The sequence below is a fragment of the Onychostruthus taczanowskii genome, unplaced genomic scaffold (genome assembly GCF_017590055.1).
Source record: "Onychostruthus taczanowskii isolate IOZ18803 unplaced genomic scaffold, ASM1759005v1 scaffold14, whole genome shotgun sequence".
Classification (NCBI taxonomy): Eukaryota; Metazoa; Chordata; class Aves; order Passeriformes; family Passeridae; genus Onychostruthus; species Onychostruthus taczanowskii.
In genome coordinates, this window is record NW_024498573.1 from 4,198,209 (window position 1) to 4,217,923 (window position 19,715).

A 19,715-nucleotide genomic window follows, 5' to 3' on the forward strand; every position below is an offset into this window, starting at 1 on the left:
ATGGTAAGCTAAAGTATTTTTTTTGCACCTCAAGTGAGATACATCGTCTTTCACTCCCATTTTGCCTTCTTGTCTTCGTGGTATCTATATGGTGTTTACTTCTTTGGTATGATTTAGTCATAATATATGGAAACCATTCAGTTGTTTGTTTGTTGGAAAAGTTTTCAGCTTGGTGTGAGTACAAATATCTTTTTAGAGAAATGGCCCTGTTATTTTATACTTCCCATTAGGCTGGCACAGTTCCCTCAGTCTTACAGTAAATGGAGGAACTTTACATTTTGAATGGCTTTTATGAGTCTTTATGAAGCTATAATTGCTGAAAATGATACAATAATGCAGTGCTCACTGTTGATGGGGAGAGATGGGAAGTTCTGGACAGGCTGAAGCTCTTGTGTATCAAGCTCAGTGTCTGGCATTTTAGATCTTTGGCATTCTTGTAAACGTCTCTCTTGGTTTTGCCTTTAAATTTGAAAGCGTTGTTCACAATTTTATCTTTTAAAAGACACAAACTTCAAGTGTAAGTTTAAAACTTACTTCTAACCCATGTCCTTAACTATCACATTTATTGTTTCACCAACTGAAAACCAAAGGGAAAGTCTGAGCACAAATGACTGTGATTTTGACTAGAAATTTCAGAATGTGACCTTTCCAAGGTGAAAAAGTGAACTGGAGTCTGATGCTGAGCACTTTGAGTCTGCAGAGTTTTTTTCTTGCAAGTAGCCATGAGAGTAGGAAGTTAGAAGGCAGAGGCAGGAGGTCAGACATAAGAGTCAAGGAAGTATGAATGACATCATCATCCCTAAGTACCCTCTCAGAAGATGAATGAGCTCTCTCTTGTATTACAATGCTAAAGAGCATTAGAAGGTGATATGATATCCAGACAACACAAAAGATAAATGCCTCAGAGGATGCTGGAACAGCTTCCCCCCCACGCCCTCAACGAGTTCATAAATCCTTTGGTGGTCTCAATAATACAATATGTGGCTGGTGAGTGTTATATATTGTGGTCAGCTTCTTCTTGACAAAATTCATTTTGGTTTAATGAGTACCTTGAACATTATCTAATTTAGTTACTTAAGCTGAACAACTCAGTGTAACTCTAGATAGCCTTTATCTCACCAGACTCACAGCCCTTTTGGGACACAGTGGATTTTTTTCAAGAGTTTCTGAATAAAAAGTAAGCAGAGGTTACAAGAAAAAAATGCCCTGTCTCTTTTAAAACTAACAAAAAATGTGTTTGTCATGATAAGTCTTGACACAAAGTGTTTTCATCTTGATAAAACTTGAAATGCAAGTTTCATGTTCTTAATGAAATCCTTCTGAAGGGAGTGCAGACCTCCAACAAAATATGCAGAGGTGCAGGAGTGTTCGAGGTACATTCAGTCAGAAGTGGATTCAGTTTGAATTTCAGTCTTTGTGCTTCAAAAGCACAGTTACTCCAGTATGATTTATAGTATTTTTTTTCTACAGTAGTTTGGGGATATGCAAAGCTGCAGTAGAATTTACTGCTCAGCCCCTCTTTTGGGTATGTAGACACCTCTTAGTATCCTCTGCAGGAAGATTTGATCAAAATATTTAATTGTGAGCCTGTTTCAAAAATTAAAAAGTAAAATTCCCTCAGTAGAAAATCAGCTTCAGTTTGGAGTAAAAATGGACTATGAATTTTTGCTGTACAGATTCATGGAGAGCAGAGTTCTTACGTATCATATTTAATTACTAAAATAATCTTTCCTTTTCTCAATATTTGCTTCTTTGTGATTTTTAGAGAAATAAAATTATTCTCATTGAAACAAAATGCAATAAAAGAAGACTCTTACTTAGGTCTAGCTAAATGCTGCTAAGTCCTTGATTCTAAAGCAAAACCTGTCAGACTTTTAGCAGTAATAGAAAAGTGGATCTTCCTTGACAAATGCCCCCATAAATTAGATATTAGCTTTAGTCAAACTCTGTCTCTCTCAGGAAATATTTCCACTTGCGTATTAAATTGGAAGGACCTTACATGATGCCCACTTACTGCTATGAAAATCTAGGCTTTGGAGATGAAGGCAAAGAAAAATTTCTGTGAGCAAAAGAATATCTGGAATAACAGACCTTGAACATATGCAGAGATTTCTTTTCATAGAATGTGAATTTCACTCACTTTTTGCTCTGTCTGTCTGCTGCTCTGTCCACCCTTCTATCTGTTTATCTGTTACCATCTCAGTGGTAATGTGCAATATCAATTGGATTTTAAAAGACATAGATCTCTTATACTAGCTGTCCTTTTTATAATACCTTTTACAAATTTAATCAATGCATTTTAATATACAATATAGTTTAAGTGCAATATATGATAAATATTCACGCTTCATCTTAAACATGCTCTAGCCTTTAAATTGTTAAAACTGCAGTGCCCTTTCAATCTACTTACATAATGTCATAAAATATACATTTCAAGGTAAATGAAGTCAGCTACTTCAATTTAGTCCCTCAAACTGGTAGTAAATGAGAGGTTAACACTATGGTGCCAAACCCATTATTGAGTAAATTTAGCACCTTGGACAGCTCTGTAAAATCTTTATTGCTTTCCTGACCTGCTCGTCATGTTCTGTCTATGTGTTCAGTGGCTCTCAGCTCTGATTGAAAGGCAATATATTAGATCCCGAACACAAACATGCTCGGGGGCTGCTTCACTGTGAGCGTAATGACACGGAGGTGAGAACAATTTTCTGGTCACCGCAATCCAAGCACCTTGCAAGGTCTGCTGCTCTAACACATAGAGGACTTCAGGGGCTCCTTTGTATGTGGAGCAGCTTCTATTGCAATTTAGGCAGAGCTGCAAAAGGTTTAAGATGCATTCAGAAAACGAGAAGTTAATATCTTGAGCCTATCTTTAGCAGCATTTTGTTGTGTGTTTTTAAAGCTGGTTTATGTCTATAAAAAGTACCATCAGCTCTGGAAGAGAAGATACCACTATTTTGCACAGGAGGGTTTTTCTGTAACATCTACTTTGTATGATCTGAAAATGTCATAAACAAGAAATGCTTTTCTTGTGTGAAAATATTGTTAGAGAAAGTATGAAACTCAAGTTTACAGACCCTGAAAATGTTGGGAAAAAAATATAATCATCGACTAGCTAAGAAAATTGAATGCTACTTGTCAAGAATGTTTCAATAAACCATCACGACAATTAGTTTTATTTACATGCAGTATGATATGGCATCAAAGAACTTCCAGTGTTTAAGAACTGAAATATATTTGATATGAGGGAGAGCAGCTGTAAGATTCTATGTAATTACCTCATTTTTTAACACGGTTTTCAATCTCCTTTTAGATGCACTCTAAGGTTTTTAGCTCAGCATTATATAAATAACTATGATTAGTCAGGTAGAGCAGAAATGACTATTTAAACTTTCTTTTTTTTTAGTAATTTGGCATAATGACAGCTTAGGCTAACAATATACCAAAGCAGTTTGCGGCCTCTGTATCACATTCTAATTTTCCATCAGTGAAATATGTACTGCAAACAATTTCTACTGAAGTGAAATAAATCCTGATTTGCAAAGTCAAACACCTGTGCAGTAATTTTCTATCTGAAATCATGGACTCAAAAAGAGAACATTTTTTCAGTAATGTCTCTGTTCTTCTCTAGTTTGTATCCTCAGTATGAGGCAAAAAGGGACCTCAGTGTTGTGAGGAATGAGGATTGCTTGTACCTGGATGCTGTTTGTGTCTGTCTGTCTGTCTGTGATTATACTGCTCACTGCTGTGGTCAAAAAACAAGAAAAAACCACCCCTCAATCCAACAACTGCAGCAGAAAACCAACCCCAATCTTAAAAATCAAGCAAACAAATGAAACAAACAAAACCCACCAACAGAAAAAGGCTGTAGCAACTTAACTCCTCAGACTCTGTTTCATGTGTAGTGATTTAAAAATCCATCAATTATGTATTACATCTCACCTCATATGTGGAAAATAATTTAAATGTGTATTCTGAGACAGGGGTGTGTGCAGCAGAAGGCAAACCTAAATGTTTACTGGGAGAACAAAAATCCTCCATCTCATTTTTGAATTTAGGACATTATATATGTCATAAGTAGTTACTGCAGTATGACAACTATTTTATGTTATATTATAGAGAATTTAAAATTGAAAAAAATGCTAATATGCATCTAAAAGCTTGTCATTTGAAGAGTTGTTCAAGGATTTTTGAAGAGGTTATGGTGACAGCAAAATGAACGCAATTATATCTCTATTTTCTGATCAGAGTCTACAGTATATGAAAATTGAGCATTACTGCTTCTTTTTGGTATAAAATATGGCTATTGTGTAAAATATTTTAAGTTTAAAAGTTGAACTTTGTAGAAAACTGCAAAATGCTTAGAACTGGTGCTATTTTTGTAAGCTGCTTGCAGAAATATGCCATGGTGAATAGCATCATGTTAGAATATTAGAGCAGTACTTAGGGGCTGGGAACTACAAAAATACATTGTTTTACTCAAAGGATGTTCTTGACCGATGTTGATCGGGCTTTTGGGAATCTGCTTTGAAAGATGCCATGAAATAATAAGGGAAAAAAATTCTTCTGGGTTAATTCTGCAATGCGTTTTTAGATTTTCTATCAGGATTATAATGAGGATGCTGTAAAATATAAGAACACAGGAAGTTATATTGTTACTTGAATACCAGTAGAAAATACTCTAAGAAATATTAAATTAAAAGAAGCAAATAAGAAAATGGAGGAAAAAATTGCCCAAAATGGAGAAATGAATCTCAGACTGTTTTAAAGTCTGCTGTCCATGCAAGGTATATTTCCAGGAAACACTGCATGGTCCTGGGCTGTTCTCTCACACACTGCATGTGTTTTCCTCTTGGGCATCATTCCATGCATGTGGATCCTGCCCTGACCCCTCGTGCCAGGACACAAAGTGGAGAAGCCAAAGGGTTACATTACAGTAGCACAGCACTGATTGGGTATCTTCTGAATGTGGCCTGCTGGGTAAGGTCACAATTCCTGCAGCATGCAATTAAGAATAAAATAAACACATTGAAGGGATTCATAACATTCTCTGAATGACATTGATTGCAGTAATCTAGTAAATGACCTCGGGATTGTATTCTGCAATAAACTCATGAGTGGTTTATAGTGCAGATGGTAGAGACAATTGAGTGATGTATTTTATTTTGCAGCACCAATGATTCTCACCTTTTGACTTGATTAAGCGTGTGTGTGAATAGGATGAACCAGTGATTTAACACCATTCAGTGGTTGCTGAGAGTTGTTACAATTAAGGTTTACCTGGTGGGAGGAAAAAAATAAAAAAAAAAACCCACTACAAAACACGGTGCACCTAATAGAAGAGAATATTTGTTTTCCCCACAAGGAGTTTATTGAACTCAGCAGAATGCTTCTGTTTTTATATTGACAGGAAGTAATACTTAAGAGGGCTGCTGATTTAGTAGAAGCACTCTATGGTATGCCACATAATAACCAGGTAAATGCATTCTACTTCAGCAATTCTGTATCATGGCTATTTCTTAGATGTATAGATAGATCAGGGCTAAAGGGATATGATGCTACAAATGAGAGACAAGAATAAATGTACATGCCGATGCCGTATCTGGATGGGGTTTAGTTTGCTTGTTTTCTTTTTTAAAGGGTGTGAATTTAGTGTTTGTAAAAACACCATGGAGGCATCTGCCCACTTTCACCAGATCCTATATAATATGAGTAATCTTGTACATTATGTCTTGCCACCAGTGACTTCTCCCTCTTCCCTTAAAGGGAGCTCTAAGGTGGAGCAAGTCCAGATTCCAGCCCCATCCTGCCAGCTGGTCTTTTTATACAAAGTGTGGCCACTGGGACTGAGACTTCCAACTCTCTTACCACAGATGTCAGGATTTAACAGGGAGATCCTGTAAGCATGAGCTCTCTGTCAGCCGGCTGGTTTAGAAAGAAAAGCATCTACTTTAGCCTTTGGACAGGGAAATGTTTCATTTGAGTCTGTAAGAAGACGTTTGTCAGAGTCTCTTTGGTAACTTTTCCATGTCTTTTTTCCTTATCCTGCAGGAGATAATCCTGAAAAGAGCTGCAGACATCGCCGAAGCACTCTACAGCGTCCCCCGCAACCACAACCAGCTCCCCGCCCTCGCCAACACCTCCGTCCACGCGGGAATGATGGGGGTGAATTCCTTCAGTGGCCAGCTCGCTGTCAATGTCTCTGAAGCCTCCCAAGCCACCAACCAGGGTCAGCAGAAGCCTCACCTTCCTCTCTCTATGGATTTTTTCTGAGAGAAGTCAGGGGGACGGGCAGGGCAGTGGCAGAGGGGTGGCTCAGGACTGGGAGCCCATCCCAGACCCTTGGGATGACACAGGATGGGGCTGCTCTAACAGGAAAAGCACTTCTGCATGTCTCTAAATAGCTTTTCATTCTGCCCAAAGCAACACTTGTATTTCTGTTTAAATCCCACTAATTTTAATCAGCTTCTAGCTGTACTTAACGTTAAGTACTTGCTTATATATTTTCCTGAGTATGGATGATCTCTCAGTCTGGGCCTTGTGTAGAACTTTTTTATAACATGAAGTTATCCCTTGAATGTTTATCTATTTAATTTGGGTTTGTTTTGCAAGAGATAGAGTATTGGAACTCTGTTTTTTTCAGTTTAAGACTTCCATAAATTTTACAACTAGCAAAGAATACAAATATTTAAAAAGACATTTTCAGAGTTTTTCCAATTTTTAAAATAAAGTGTTTTTCACTTTGTATAAAATCAGTATTGGTTTAAAATAAAAGTTATAAATAAAAAATAGGTGAAGAACATTTTTGTAGAAGCACTTTGCATTTCGCCCTCTTCTTTGCTCAGCTCTATATATTATCCAACTTAAAAATGCATTTGAATGAGAAAGTGTTAGGATGAGGCTCCTTCTAGAAGAGCAGAAACAAAATTTTTTGCATTACAATAAAAACATGCAAAATTATTTTTAGACTGAAATATTTTATGCTGTGTGTTAGGAAGAAAAATTGGCAATTTTTTCTTCTAGTAGTAGAGATGCATATTTTGTATTTCTGTGGCTTCTAGAAACAAATCTTTCCTTATGAACATTTGGATATGAGTTTCTTAAAATGTCATTTCCAGAATTAGGTAGAGATTCAAATTTTAACTTGCTGTCAAATTTGATGCTCATTTCCCACCAACATAATGATGAGACCAAGGCAAAAAGACAAAGGATATCCCACAAGCTGGAGAAATACACTCCATTTCCTGAAGTGTGCAGTGAGCATCTGAGGTGTGCTAAATGACAGTGACATCAGAAAAGAGTTAACAACAGTCAGGTGCTTTTAACATACCTTGAGTGGGTCTGGACTCCTGCCTCTGAAAATGTAGGTCATGTTTACTCCATTTCCTACAAGCAGCCCTTTCAGAGCGAGTGTTCCTCCAACACCCCGAGCTGATTTTTGCTCCAGGGCATCCCTGGCTTGCCTGGGGGGCTCTGCAGGCTCCAGCCTCCCTCCTCCAGCAGCGACCTGGGCAGGGGGAGCTCCCAGTTTGGGTACCTGGTGGTGCTGGGGGTCAGTCCTTGCCCTCCCTGGCTGGACTGAGCTCCCCCTTGGTTTGTGCAGGAAGCTGTTGTGGGGCTAATTCCAGTTTTTGCCTGTGTTCCCTCCCCACACAAGGTTTCACTCGCAACTCCAGCAGTGTGTCACCTCATGGCTACGTGCCAAGCACCACCCCGCAGCAGACAAACTACAACTCTGTCACAACAAGCATGAATGGCTATGGGAATGCTGGAATGTCAAATTTAGGCGGTTCTCCGACCTTCCTGAATGGATCTGCTGCCAATTCTCCCTATGCCAGTGAGTATTTTATGTCTTTTCCGTATTTTGCACATTTTCATTAGAAGGGGGCAGTAGATTTTCTCTGATGCTCAGTATTTATTTTCTGTTTTTAGCACTTGAAATAGAACTTGGTTTTTTTCTCTACTTTTCAAGGCACTGATCTTTGATCCACTTTGAAGACCCTAGTGTGCCAGTAATTCTCCTCCCTGTTTTCATATTGCTATTATTAATTATTATTATTTTTTATTTGGGAGGCTTAAAAGAGCTTACAAAGAGTAATCTCTCATTATTTAGTCTGACAGTTTCTTAACATACCTTACACTCTAAAAAGACAGACTGTCCTCAACTTCTGAGCAAATAATAGGTTTATAACCTTTATAAAAATTATGAATTACTACTGGTCCTCAGCTTGATTGTTTATATTCCACTTGCTTTGTAAGTAATATTACTTTGACTTCACTGAGTCAGTAAAATGTGACAAAGGCTTTTAGATTTTGTGTTTTAGTGTCAGTACAGTGAATGCCACAGAAATGTGAGTCACACAAATCATACATCCCATGGCGTGAAGAGCTTATGGTCTACAATCCCAGTCATGGAAATATTTATGTGCAGGACTAACTTTCTGCATTTTGATATTAAAGGTTTAGTAAGCTGTTTAAATATAAATACATTTCTATTGGTAAAGTGAAGCTCTTCTGCAGCTGAGCTCAGTAGTCCCTGGTCACATGAGAAATTGAATGAGCAGAACCTGCCCAATTCCTCTGACATTGCTCATGAGGCACAAAGGATTCCACTGACATCTGTAGGAAGCTGACAGCAGAATCAGGATGGAAGGTCTGGACATATAAACAGATTTATAGGCTGGGACTGTAGCATGGACAGGACAAACTGACTGCTGAAGGCACCAAGGTTTACACAGCAAATCTGAAGTTAATGGTGTAACAGCAGTAATGAATTATTTTGATCTGCATCAGAATAAAAAAGGGGATAAGAACTCTGAATAAAATAATTAACTCCAAGGCTTCTTCTCTGCTGCAAATTTAGAACAAATTATTTACCCACATAACTAGTACTTATAACCTGGGAGTTGCTAACCAGTGATTATTTTTGTACTCTAATAATAATGTAACATGTAATGTTACAAAGTACCTTACTTATTAAGTTGGATTTACTGTCACAGAATCTGCACACTCTGAATTCATAATATAACATGATTGATGAGACATCTCCTTTTGGAAGCAGATGCCAGTAATGCATTTTAAATACTGTGGCAGTATTATTTCATATTTATGAACGGAGCCCTCTTTAGAATAGCACTTCACTTCCTAGCCCTGGATCTCTATTCTATTTATATTTTGGGAGGTTTTCTTGGTTGATCTGTCATTCTGCTAATGTCTAATCCATTGAATCAGAAAATGCTTCAATCATGACCTGAAAATTAAAAGGTGGCATTCTTAATTAAATCAATAAACTAATTGCTGTATAGTAGCAATTCAATTTAGGTGCTTTGATTGCTCTCCCTTAGCAAGTACTTCCAGACACAGAGTGACTTCAGACTAAGATTGTATCTGTCAGACTGTGAAACTTTGAACATTTAATTTCCATTAATTGATTTCCTCAGTGTTAACAAATATGATACCAGATTCTCAAATAAGAACTTAAATAGGGTGATTTTTATCTACATAAATGCAAATAAAATAATAATTCAAAGCCCAGATGATCAGAATTTTACTCTACAATATGTAATTATTCACAGCCCACTTGTGTATCTAAGCGGTTTCTAAACAGGACAAAGAATAGAAATATGGGATGTCACTTTTGGTCCTGTTTTTTGTTGTTGTCGTTGGATAAGAGGAGAAATCGCAAGGGAGAAACCTTCTGAATATTAAAGTAGTTAGCTTTATTTTCATGAAAAGAAATTTTTTTAAAAGCTTGATGGTAAATACATTAACCAAAGATATTTGTTGTGCTTTACAGTAAAATAATGTCTTAAGGATATCTGTGTTTAAAGACTGAACTTCCCACGTAGCACATTTGCATTTTGAACACTCAGCTCAGCCCTAAAAAAATCGAGAGCATCCAGGAATGAGAATTCTCTTGTTTCTGCAACCTGTTATCACTGAGTACTAAGGAATGCCTTTTTGGGGGTCTTTCTTCCCTGCAGTTGTGCCATCAAGTCCGACGATGGCCTCCTCCACTAGCCTCCCCTCCAACTGTAGCAGCTCCTCTGGGATTTTCTCCTTCTCACCAGCCAACATGGTCTCAGCGGTGAAACAGAAGAGTGCGTTTGCGCCTGTCGTGAGACCCCAAACCTCCCCCCCTCCCACCTGCACCAGCACCAATGGCAATAGCCTGCAAGGTAGGTGGAACCCAGCTGCACAGGAGCTGCCTGCCTCCGAGCTGCCCCCGGGGAGCCAAGGCAATGGGGGATGCCCGGTGGGCTCTGTCCTAAAGTTTCCTCCTGTAGGGAGTAACCGGCTCCACCCCCAGCCCACCTTGTAGCCTGCAGGTGTTTGGCAGCGCCCAATCTCTAACCCAGCTAACGCTGCTGAATTGCCAGGCTGTGTCTTTTGAAGCACGGACCTACTGTTTTGATAAACACGAGTAATATGTCAGCTTACTAATACCGTCCTTTTTCTTTCTTTCCTCTCTTATTCCCTGTTGTCGTCCTTTATCAGACCAGTCTTTTGTGGACTCTAGCAAGTACTCCACTGCAGGGTCTCTCCAGGGGCTGGCCTTCTCCTGAAGTACGTCACTCAATCTTCCCTTTCTTTTTGTCCTTTGTCACAGTACACTTGTGCAGAAATCCTACTGAGAGCAAATAGAGCGTTACAGAGCTTGGCACAAACCTTCCCTTTCATAAATGGGAGATGCATTACAAACTAACAGCAGCGTTTTCCACTTTAACTCACACCAGGGCAAACATTACTTTCCACTGATTAATATACTCCTGTGCCAATTAATTCCAGAAAAGGCACAGGGCCTTTTGGAAAGCCTATTGAACTGTTGGTATCAAGGGGCTGCTCCTTTTCTGCATCCCTTCCCCTGTCATTACAAGTTCTCCAGCATTAGTATCTAAATCCGTTTGAAGGGCTGGTGCAGGCGAGGCAGTGACAGACAAAAGCTTGTCAAACTGAGGGTGCTGCAAAGCCCAGCACTGCCCATCTCGTTGTTTGGCTGAGTCTGTTTCACAACACTGTGCCTAAACTTCCCTCACTGCACATCCCTGTGCTGAGAGAGGCATTTTCATGCTTGCTTAGATCCAGGGGCTTCCTTAAGAGGATGCAGCCAGCTGCCTCCAGCTGCCAGAGGTGGGAGATATTCCATGGTGTGCATTGTGCTTCCTCCAGACCTGAGATTTGTTTCCTTTCCATGAGCCTGTGCAAATTATCCAAAGGGCATTGAGTGGGGAATAAAATCCATCCTTTTTTAAGCCAGGTTCAGAAGGAGGTGTGCAGAGCATGACTGCACAAACTCCACATATTGCTCAGCCTCAGGAACACTGGGCTTGAAGACAAAATGCTGATAACACCATTAGCAGCCAAAAAAAAAAAATCTATATGCAAGCAGAATGGAAGGAATTCATTCATAAAAGCTCAGATCTATTGTGCCTGAAGGAAAGCATTGTCCTCACTGCATGTTACACTGGTGAACTGGGAGGAGGAATCCTTCAAGGTGCACACACACAGAGAAAAACTGTGCAGAAACTGTAAATTTACTCAGAACTAATAAGCAGATCTTGGGTACCTTCAGTTAGGACTTTGTTAGAAATACAAATTGTGTCAGGAATAAGACAAAATGAAATTTTCAGGTAAACTACAGCATTTAGGAGATTTGGTTTTGAACATTTAAAAGAATTGGCAGTGCTGACATGCTTGAAGTTTTAAAAGAAACAGCGAATAATATTTCCCATCTGAAATTAAAAAAAAATCTTAAAAAAAAAGCTTTTGAACATGTTAATGTATTTTTTCCTCTCTTCACCTTGTCCCATCTTGTTGTGGATGAAGAGAAAAAACAAGTAACAGGAGAAAGCTTTTCCAGGCACTGTTTCTCCTTTCACAGAATTCTCAGATTCCATGTAGTCAGTTATGAAAAGCAATTATGGAAGGGGCTGAGAGCATGGGACACAACTGGAGCTGTCTGATTGCCTCCTCATTATGTCACCTCCACTTCTGCCATGCCCAGAAACCACACAGATCTGAGCATGTCCCCTAATTTTTGTTTAGCAATTCAGTTTTCGTAATGGGAATGAGACACCAAGAGATGGTTCATTTCTAGGTCATCACTGAACTTCTTGGTGAGTTAAAGACACAGAGCCTTTGGTCCAGAGCCTCCTGACACCACCTGAGGCTTGTAATAATCACTCAGAGATGCACTGCCTGTTGTGCCTTAATGCTTAAATAAACAACCATGTATAAGGAGGCTGTCTTATCTCTCTTGGGCTTCTGGATACATCAGAAAGCAATCAAGCTTTCCTTATGTAGCTTAGATATCAGCAGAACTCACTAAAACAGCAGCCAGGCTTATCTGTTGTTCTCTTTGCCATGCAATTTTGTAAAACCCCAAATACATTATTTCTGTAATTTGCTGGCAGCAAATACAAATTAGTATATGATAGAAGAAATAAAGGCCATTGGTGGGAGCTTTTCTATTCTCTGCCCTCCCTTTTTGGAGGTGGTGTGATCTCATACCTACACTGTTTCCCACTGATATCTCTGTTTTCAGGATCAATAACAGGCTACAGCTGGGAGAATTTGCATGACTAGATGTAGCACTTATGGAATAAAAGTGGAGTGATCTAAATGAAGACTTGGAAAGAATGGAAATATCAAAGCTTTTAGGCAGAAAAGTATCATTTGCCTTGTAATTTAATTCAGAATTTCAGAGCTCTTCAAAAACAATGATGCTTTGAAAAAAGGAGCTAAGATCTGCCTCTGTGCTATTCGTTTCCAACAGCAAAAGGCTGATCTGTAACCACAGGGAAATGTCTAAATCATGAAGGGAGGAATTGCAATTATCTCACCTTTTTTGGGCTCCTACCCAGGGCAGACAGCTGTCCTGTCCCAAGAGACAATTCTTGACCAATTATTGGTGAAATTGATTTGCTTCTGATGAATCTTTCAGAATGAGTGTTGGAATAGTATCGTGACATTTTCTGAAGAAAAGTTACTTTTTCTAATGGAAAGCAACACCTTGTCCTAAAGAGTCCTCTATGCTTCTCACCCAAATGTTTTCCTGTAGGACTTAAAGCAACTTAACTCACCTTTCTATCCCTTTTTTCCTCATTCTTAGCTGCTTGAAGAACCCTCATGTGGGGGGACACAATCAGTACAGTGATTCCACACGATAAATTCCAATAATTGAAATGCTGTTGCTCTGTGCCACCTCTGAGGGTGGCCTGCTGCAAACATGTTGGATGTGTTTTGCATTCTCTCCTTCTCCCCTCATTTTATTTCATTTAATCAGTGCAGTTTACTCGAGCTGTTCTCCCCTTGCTGATTAGACTTGTAATTCTTGCACATATGGTGGTGTTTGTGGAGAAAACATTTCCCTCCTCTCCCCCTCCAACCCCAAATCTGTGAGTCTTTTACTTTGGCTCTGTTCTTATCAAATAATTGCAGCTGTAATTAAAGCACAATGAATCAGCACCAGTCACAGGGTTGAGTCCTTCCTTAAGAAATTACACGTCCAGATGTCTGGAATGGCAGGCAGCATTTAAATCATGTGCCTGGAAAATGCTGCCAACCTGAAGGAGAATCTGTTTTCTACCTTTTGGCAAATAACTGTACAACTGGCATTTTAGAGACACGTTGTTTTTACAGTTTCCATCATAAACTTCCATGACTCCCCCATGTAATGATGTGCCTGCTCAGTGTGTGTCACTGGGACACTCAGAATGTCTGATCTGAGACCCCTGCAACAGAAAGAGATCGAGCTGGAGGTCAGCTTATGTGCAAAACTGTCCCTGTTGAATTTTCATAAATGTCTGTCTGCTAAGAGAGGTGCTGGTTTCATAGAAAATGAGGTAGGAAGCATAATAAAGAAATGCTGATGATTCAACTTAGCCAGCAAAAGAGAAAACATCCTGAATTAACATTCACCTATGACTCACCTGATGTAGCTGGTGGTGTCTGCTACAAGTGAAATCAGAAAGATGCTGGCCTGCTAACCCAGGAGTCAAGCACGTATTTCAATTTCAAAACTGGATTTGAGAGTTTAAGTCCTTTTCTGAGCTCCTGGAAATGCATACCTGAGTCCCAGGGGTGAGCACTGACCTTTGGGAGGACTGGCACAGGGGAATGACCCTGTGCCACCAAGGGGACACCCTGCAGGGCCATGCCAGGGGGACTCCAGCTGTTTTCCCTAATTTGGTGCATTTTTCCCTAATTTGGTGCAAATTCCTTCTTTGCTTTTAAAAGAGTTACAGAATGTGTGGCGATGGCTGGGTCGAGCCAAAGCTTCCTCAGCATTCGGGGATTTTGAAACTTAAAGCAGAAAAATAAGTTGGAGTCTCATACTGATATTGAAGGACACTTTTTCTACAAGTAATTCAGTAATTTCAGCAAAGTCACTTGCAATTTGAATAATTTTCCAGTCAAAAGGAAACTTCTCATGGTTCCTGTGTACATAGTTGTCTCTTATGAGTGATATATATAAATTGAACTCAAAGTACATCTGACTACATTGCTAGTAAATGTTTAAAGCTCTGAGAATTTTAAAAGTTGCTTAATAATGCAGAAAATTAACTTTTCCCCTCTCTCTCTCCCTCTCTCTCCCCCCTCCCTTTCTTTCCAACAGCTATATCTGGCATGATTGTTCCCCCCATGTGAAAGAATTGCCTTGAAGAATTTTATTAATGAAGAGGTTGAATTCTGCTTCAGAGAGAATCTGATACAAGTCCCAGAGTGGAACTTTTAACTCAGGCCTTTTTAAAAATAAAAAAGAAATAAAGAAGGATCTTACAATAACTGCAGATTTTTAAACAAAGCAAAAATCACCATCCTTGCAAATACTGAAATTAACAATCCACAATTGCAAGGTGTTGATTCGAGTTGTCCATCCCAAATACCTGGGAGATATATTTATTGTATGTTGATAAAAAAATCCACTTTTTTTTTTTTTTTTTTTTTTTTTGTTGGTGGGGGGTGGGGGTTTGCTTTTATTTCCTTCTGATTTCTTGTGGGTTTTTTTTAAGGCTTGATTTAACTCAACACCATTTGTCTTTTATAAATCATACAATTACACAAGGGACACTAGAAATGGAACTCCACATTTTTAATTTATGAATTTTTTTTTTTTAAAGCTGTGTAAAGAAGAATAAAGTGGTGTCATTTACATACAAGCCTGTATGGGACAGAATAGAAGTGCCAGTTAGTTTTTCATAGAAGAATTATGGCCATTTAATTAAGGGTCGGCTCATATATGTTGCTTAACCAGTGGTGACTTGCTGATATGAAGCATTTTTAATGTTCTGATTAAACAGATATCACTCCCTAAAAAGCTGATATTTTTGGATTATGAGGGTGGGGTGAGGGGTGGGATTGACAACCTCTGTCTTTAATATCAGGCTGAAAAACTGTAAATAACACAACAGGAAGAGTCCATCCCAGAACACCAGGTTGGGAGGAGACCTTAAGGTCCAACTTGGCGAAAAGCTGTTGGAAGGGGAGGGAAGGGAAGGGTGGAAATATCAAAAATGTTTCCTGTGGCAGTGCAAACCCAGTGCCTGTGGATGCAATGCCAGCCCTGCTGGGGGGGTGAGCACGGACCCCTCTCTTGGGGGTGAAATCTCAGAGCCTCCAAACGCTCCCTTCCCCGAGCACAGCCTCACCTGGGCTCTGCCCTGTGCCTTTGGCACAGCCTGGGCCATCCCTGGGGGTTCCCAGCGTGGCCCCTCTCCCCCTGGTCCTGCTGGGGCAGGGTGGGCTCAGCCTCGGGGGGGTTTCACCCTCCCCACCCCAAATCCCTGCTGGCCCAGCTCCCACTGGCCCGTTCCTGTATCAGCCGACCCTCGCGGTGTGTACCACGCTCTCTCCAGGACAGGGAACTGCTTTTGAGTTTGGGCTGGGGCTTTCAAATCAAAACCATGGCTTCTGTTTTACCACGAAAAATTTTGCTATCATTATCTGGGAAGTGTTCTTAAAAATTATTAGTCAAAGAGGCAGCAAAGCTCTGAAGATGCATTACCTGATATTTTTTCTTTGCTGTTGTGTTTTGTATGTAGTTATAAATACTGTAGATTTTTTGTGATTTTTTGCCAAAGTTGTTGTTCTATTTATACATTTTAATGTCTTAAGACAGTTTTTCAATATCACAAAAAAAAAAAAAAAGAATTTTACTGCATATTTTGCAAAAAGAGCTCACTACCTTTAGCTTGCACATACTTGCAAATTAATTAAAGAAAAAAAAAGCTTTTTGTTTCTGTTTTTTTGTTTGTTTGTTTTAAGGGGGATTTTGTAAAATATCCATATAAATAATGTATTTATCTTTGGAATTTGTACATTGCTTTTTTGTCCCCCACAAGTTTATTTTATTGTGTATGTTTGCTATGTGAAAAGTGCTGATTTGTTTGGTCATTCACCGTTGTATTAGCTGTTTAAATGTGATTTTAATACATTTCATTTATAGGGTTGTTTTTTTTAGTATTGTTTAAAACCATGCTTCCATTTTTTTTTTAATTTCCACCCAAAAGCCATTGTCTATTTTTGTATTATTTGTAAGTTAAGAAGTTTTTTCCAATATATGGCAAAAAGTAGCATATTATTCTTGTAGCATTTAGTTATGTAGATTTAAAAAAAAAATGTATCCTTTGCTTTTGAGGCTTAACAAAAACTAATGCTGTTTTACTCTATTAATATGCATGGGATTTCTCCTCTTTGGAGTGACGCATTTTTGTGCATTAAATATGGGGAGAAACTTCATAGAACTCAATGAAAATACTTTCTTTCTTAAGTCTGCTTGTATATTTCTCTGTCTTTCACATAAATATAAACCAGCAGATTGGATGCCTTAACAATGCAAATCATATTCATTTCACTTGTACATTGTACTGTGCACCAGAACTGTCAATCATCACTAACATTCTAAGAAAAAAAAAAAAAAGGAATTGAAAAGCACAAAAGAACTGTTTTGTTACCTTAAAACAATATAACTTTTTTCTAGTCGAGCAAGAAATCATTTACAACGATGCTGCAACTGTGCATGCTTCCTGTATGAATTTTGCAATGGTTTTCACTAGAATGTCACAGTGTGATCTTTGGGGGGAAGGGAAAGAAAAACAGGATTTTTTTTTTTTCGTGGCAAGAAAATAAAAGAAGAGAAAACTGGAAAAAATGTGAGAGACATCAGTTTATTGCTTCTCTGTATTCCAAGCAATTATTCTAATTCACATAATAAGCAACAGCACGACAATGTAATCAAATTTAAAGCCATATTTTGTCCAGTGACACCGTCGATTACTCTTGTAGAGCTCCACTCAGTCCTAGCAGTTCTGACACCACTTCAGCCACATTTGTAGTCTCTACTCCAGTGTCCAAAGAGCCTTTGACAATGTGCTTAATTCCATTCTTTTGCAGCTATTTGTCGTGATCTGATGAATGGGAATTTGTCAAAAATCTCCCCTGCACCACCCTTTGTCTTTTACAAAGTAAAAGATGCAGCTGTTTACAGAATATGGCTTTAAGTGGAAACATTCAGATTTCAGTTTTAACAAGGTGAAGCTTCACAATGACTGGATTGCATCAAGTAATGCCTATTTCCTCACAGTTGTACTAGGATGCAGCTAAAATGAAGTCATCTCTGAAACTACTAACCTTTCACCTTCTTATCTAAATCTTTTTGAATAGACACACACACTGTACAGTTCTATTGTTAGAGAAACTAACTACTGTAGAGATTGTTATAATTTTTTTGCAGAAATTCAAGCTGTAAAAACTTTTCAACTTTCACAATATTTAATTAAAGTTACTTCCTGTCTGTGAATACAGCTCTTAGTTGTGTGTTTATTTTTTTGCCTCTGCTAGTCAGTAGATGAGAAAAAAAAAGAATATAGAAGACAGAGGCTACTGAATTGTCTTTCTGAAATTAAGGAGAGACAGAAATTCATGGAATTATACAGTGAAACGTGGTGAATGCTGGTGCACTGAAATGCCTTTCCCTCTGTCTCTAATGGATTTCAAAGGATCCTCACTCAGAATGCTGAATGTTCACCCTGTTAATCTTATTATTTCCATTGTTTCACAGTATTGTTTGCCCGTAGGACCAACATATTTTTTCTAGTGGATTTCAGGGGCATATTTAGCTTTAGGTGCTCAGTTGCAAGAGCTGTCTGTCTCTAAACACAGTGATCATGGAGCACCAGGCACATCCTACCCTGTGCCAGAGACCCAGGCAGTGGGGAGTTTTTATCTGGGTCTTATTTCAGGCAGTGGCAGCACGTCCAGGTGTCAGTGAGAGCTCAAGGCCAGCTCCAGGAACTGCCTCTGCCTGTGCTGAGCTCCTTGACCATGAAGATGCTCCTACAAAGGGTTTCCATTCTTCTACCCTTCCCAAATGACAAATCCATCAGCTGCTAGATTGGTTCCAGGCATTCTGTTTCACTCTGTACCCCTCTGACAGGAGGAACTTTACCTCTGGCATATGAAGGGCTGACGCTGGCATTTAATTTCTCTGTCACACAGAGAAAGCACCAGACCTAAAGCAAGGCTCCCAGGAAGGAATAGGAGTGCTGGGTGTTTCAGTTTAAATTAAAACTTAAAAAAAAACTTTTAAATTAAAACTTTAAAAAAAATGAAGTAATGAAGTTGCTAAGAAATAAGCAGCTGGAAGTGGCTTCTTGCAATGTGAAGTGTTGGGTATCTCTTAAATGTGAGCAGATCCACTCCAGTAGTTGTTAGAGAAAGGAGAGATGTTGGCAAAGTCAGACCCAAAAGTGTTTATACTGTCAGCACAAGAGATCTGTTTTTTCTGTCTGAGATAATTCTCCTGGTTCTCTTTCAAATGGTGTGAATATTGGCAGCTCTCACTGCAAGCTGAGGGCTCTGTGAGTGCTCAGCTCTCTAAAAAGATGTTGGGTCAGTGTATCTGAAAAGCAGGCTGAGGGATTAAATTCAGGATGTATATAACCTGTAATAATGCAGCAGAACAAGATCTTTGCTTCAGCCTTTTGGACCCAGAGACAATGGATTTGTTTGAAATTTAAATTGAGTCACATTTCACTAGAAAGGGGGGTTAGGATGGCAGGAGGCTGCTGGCTCAGAGGCTGGTCACTGCCTCCTTGTCCACCCACCAGTTGTGCTCACTCCTTCCTGTCGTTTGCCACCTCCTGCCTGTCCCACACCATTTTCTCCATGAAATAATGACTGTTTGGGCCCCATTTGACATCTCTCTTTCCTCTACTTCCCAGCAGGTGCTGGCTCTGGCATCTCTTTTCCCCAGCATCTAATGCTGATATTTCAGTAGCGGAGGTCAGGTCAATACTTCAGATAAATAAGTAATAGCTCCAACTCCTCAGCCCTCTCCACTCTTCCTCCCCTTGGTGCCCTTGAGGATAGAGCTAGACCAGAGCTTATGGCACTGCTCCAACGTGATTGGCAGGCCATGAGAAAGAGCACACAGCTTAGAAAACTTTAATAAAGTAATTCCAGGGCACAAATACCAGTGACTACCCAGGTCACAGCCTAACAGCAGGCACTGCAGTTCTAGGTGGCTTTTTTAAATGTGGGCCTCCAGCAGAATAGCAAATACAGTGGCCTAACTTATTTTCCCCCTAATTTTCAATGAAAAGCCCAAACTTCATCACTAATGTGTATGTACACTTGAAGAACTCAATGAAAAAAAATTATTTAGATGATTTTTTAACACTTCCCTGAAACATATAATAAACTCTGTTCTATAT

General features: G+C 39.2%; 1 protein-coding gene across 6 annotated transcripts in view; it reads left to right on the forward strand.

Moving 5' to 3' along the window:
* Positions 1 to 17,800, forward strand: part of EBF1 (EBF transcription factor 1) — a 271,234-nt gene extending 253,434 nt beyond the window's left edge. For 5 of the 6 annotated variants that reach the window (XM_041397644.1, XM_041397645.1, XM_041397646.1 and 2 more), the window contains exons 12-16: positions 5,411 to 5,476; positions 6,052 to 6,229; positions 7,658 to 7,837; positions 9,984 to 10,178; positions 14,618 to 17,800. In XM_041397644.1, the coding sequence (XP_041253578.1) occupies positions 5,411 to 5,476; positions 6,052 to 6,229; positions 7,658 to 7,837; positions 9,984 to 10,178; positions 14,618 to 14,649 (651 nt within the window). In that variant the 3' untranslated portion in view covers positions 14,650 to 17,800. The remainder of the gene's footprint in view (positions 1 to 5,410; positions 5,477 to 6,051; positions 6,230 to 7,657; positions 7,838 to 9,983; positions 10,179 to 14,617) is intronic. The other variant, XM_041397648.1, reaches the window with a different exon arrangement.
* Positions 17,801 to 19,715: the final 1,915 nt, after the last annotated feature.